This window comes from Sardina pilchardus, chromosome 20 (genome assembly GCF_963854185.1).
Source record: "Sardina pilchardus chromosome 20, fSarPil1.1, whole genome shotgun sequence".
Lineage (NCBI taxonomy): Eukaryota > Metazoa > Chordata > Actinopteri > Clupeiformes > Clupeidae > Sardina > Sardina pilchardus.
Window position 1 is genome coordinate 25113229 of NC_085013.1, and position 2500 is coordinate 25115728.

At 45.9% G+C, this 2500-nt stretch overlaps 1 protein-coding gene across 1 annotated transcript in view; it reads left to right on the forward strand.

Annotated features, from left to right (window-relative positions):
* Nucleotides 1–1743, forward strand: part of LOC134067105 (synapse differentiation-inducing gene protein 1-like) — a 7934-nt gene extending 6191 nt beyond the window's left edge. Inside the window, exons 2-3 of the mRNA XM_062522182.1 lie at nucleotides 1–61; nucleotides 1585–1743. The exon at nucleotides 1–61 is cut by the window's left edge and continues 74 nt beyond it. Coding sequence (XP_062378166.1) covers nucleotides 1–61; nucleotides 1585–1743 — 220 coding nt within the window. The remainder of the gene's footprint in view (nucleotides 62–1584) is intronic.
* Nucleotides 1744–2500: the final 757 nt, after the last annotated feature.

The following is a 2500-nucleotide window of genomic DNA, read 5'->3' on the forward strand; positions in this document are numbered from 1 at the left end:
CTTCTCCATGCTGTGCTGCTTCTGGCCCATGGGCATCGCTGCCTTCTACTTCTCTCAGCGGGTAGGGACACACACACATGCGCAGACAAATCCTTAAAACACACACACAATCTCAGAGGGTAGACACACACACACACACACACACACACACACATCCATATGCATAACCCCTCAAGACACACACACCTTTACAGAGGGTAGACACACACACTCACAAAGCCCCTCAGAGGCTAGGGACTCATGCATACACAGGCACACACACAGCTCTCTCTCCCATCCTGACTGTTTATCTTTTCTTCACTCCTCAAAACCCCACTCCATAAAACATCACACTTTTCTGTTTACTTTACTGATACCAAATCACACTAGCCGATCATTTCCACACACCGAACATCAAAACAGACATTTCTAAACAGATCTAAACAGACTTTTCAGTTCATGGTTTCCCTGTTTCCCACAGCCAGTGAATAGCATAGTATAGTATACTGTAAGTTTAAGTATAGTATAGTATAGTATAGTATAAGTCATATAACAGTATAAGTATCAAGCCCCGCATGCCCATTTGTTTGTGGTGTGGTGCTCTAACACTGTTTTATGAAGCCCTGCAGCAGTCTGTTGGAAGTCACAGGTGGAAACTGCCGGTTTACGGATTGAGGGTCTCAAGCTGTTTGCATGAGTGTGGATGTTTTGGGTTGATATGATAGGAAAATCTCACTGACCTCCTGCTAGCTGGTGGGGCAAAAAAAGCTGCATCACTGAAATCCATATTTATGGGATGCATGGGCTCTGGCAGAATGTCAACGTCAGGTGTTCAGATCACAAGGACACATCAAGGTCAGAGTGGGGGCAGAGCCACTCTAATCAGACACTCTCTCTGTATGAAGTGCATAGAGGAATGACATTTAGTGAGAGGGCAGTGTGAATGACAGCATGCTGTGTGTGTGTGTGTGTGTGTGTGTGAGGGATTATGTAGGTGATTTTCTACATGTCCCACAGCTCTGGTGAGGTCTAGCTTGAGAAGTGTCTATAAATAGAACCGCTGGTGGGGGTGTAGGCAGGTGTGCCTCATCCTCTAAGCACATGTGTGCTCCTCACCACTTTAACAAAGCACACACACACACACACACACACACACACACACACACAAACAAGCATACACTCTCTCAATTCAATTCAATTCAATTCAATGGGGCTTTATTAGCATGACCGTTAAGGCACAGTATTGCCAAAGCTCTCTCTTGGTAAAGTAGCCAGGCAGCTACAGTGCTACACTCTGGGGGCATAACGTGGCGGCTCATGAATATGCCCCCAGAGTGTAGCACTGTAACTTAACCAATTGTTTTGGTTTGTTTTTTCTGTTCGTACCAACAGTACTCATGACCTCAAGAAACGGAGATCTATATGACAAATTGCTGGATTTCTCGTCTAAAAGTAGCTTATAGAGTAACTTGTAGCTTCACTCTCTACATTTTGCCTGTCACTGCATAGTTCTTTGCCTTAGGCTATTCCGGCAAAACAAAATAGTTTTAGATGAATAAGCTGATATAGTTTATTCCTGTGACCTTCTGTCTTGCTGTGTTCCAGACCAGTTTAGCCGTATCCAAGGGCGAGTTCTCCATGGCGACCGCTTCTTCCAGACGGGTGCTCTTCCTGGCGGCGCTCTCCATCACCATGGGAACAGGGCTGTATGTGGGCGTGCTGGTTGCCTTAGTGGCTTACCTGTCCAACCCAGGACCAGTGTAGCAGCAGGTCTAGACCAGGAAGAGGATGTAAACAGGAAGTGAACCTTGACCCCTGGAACTCATTCGAGGAAGTGATCTCATCCTTGTGGATATAATCACAGAAAAAAGGCTGAATCCCAATCTTTCCCCTCATGCACTCACAGACTTTGATGCGTGTTCCTGTGAACTCCGTGAGGGCTTAAGGTTGTTCCACTGCGAAATTGAGGAGTGCATGAGGGCTCACTCACACCCTTTCTGCTCCTTTTCTCTAAGTCAATTACCAGCAATTCATTGTTACGCAAAACACAGGGTTACCCAGAGGGAGGCTGGATTCTGGAAGCTTGAAAAAATACCAGTAAGCAACTGTCATAAAACGGAAACAGAAACACATTTTGGTGTTGTACATTTAATGATAGGTCACAAGTGCTGTCCCCTTCCTGTTATTAGCATTTTGAACCCTTACACCCTCGCAAACTCGATCACTTATCAACGCGTCAGTTAAGTCTTTGAGAGTTCAGGGCCTTGACCTTAGGGATGAGATCGGGATTCAGCCATAGACTTAAACACCGGCCACTGGACATACCAGGAAGTAAACTCAGCCATGTGGATACACCCAAAGACGAGGACATAAACACCAACCCCTGGAGGTCTCCCTCTCTAATGACATCTCACAAAAGAGACGGAGGTAGAGTGTGAGCTGTATGTTTGAAGCTCTTACTGTATATGAAATGCTGGTGAACAATCAGAAGGTGAAAGGCTCGTGGAGTCCGTGGTGTTCC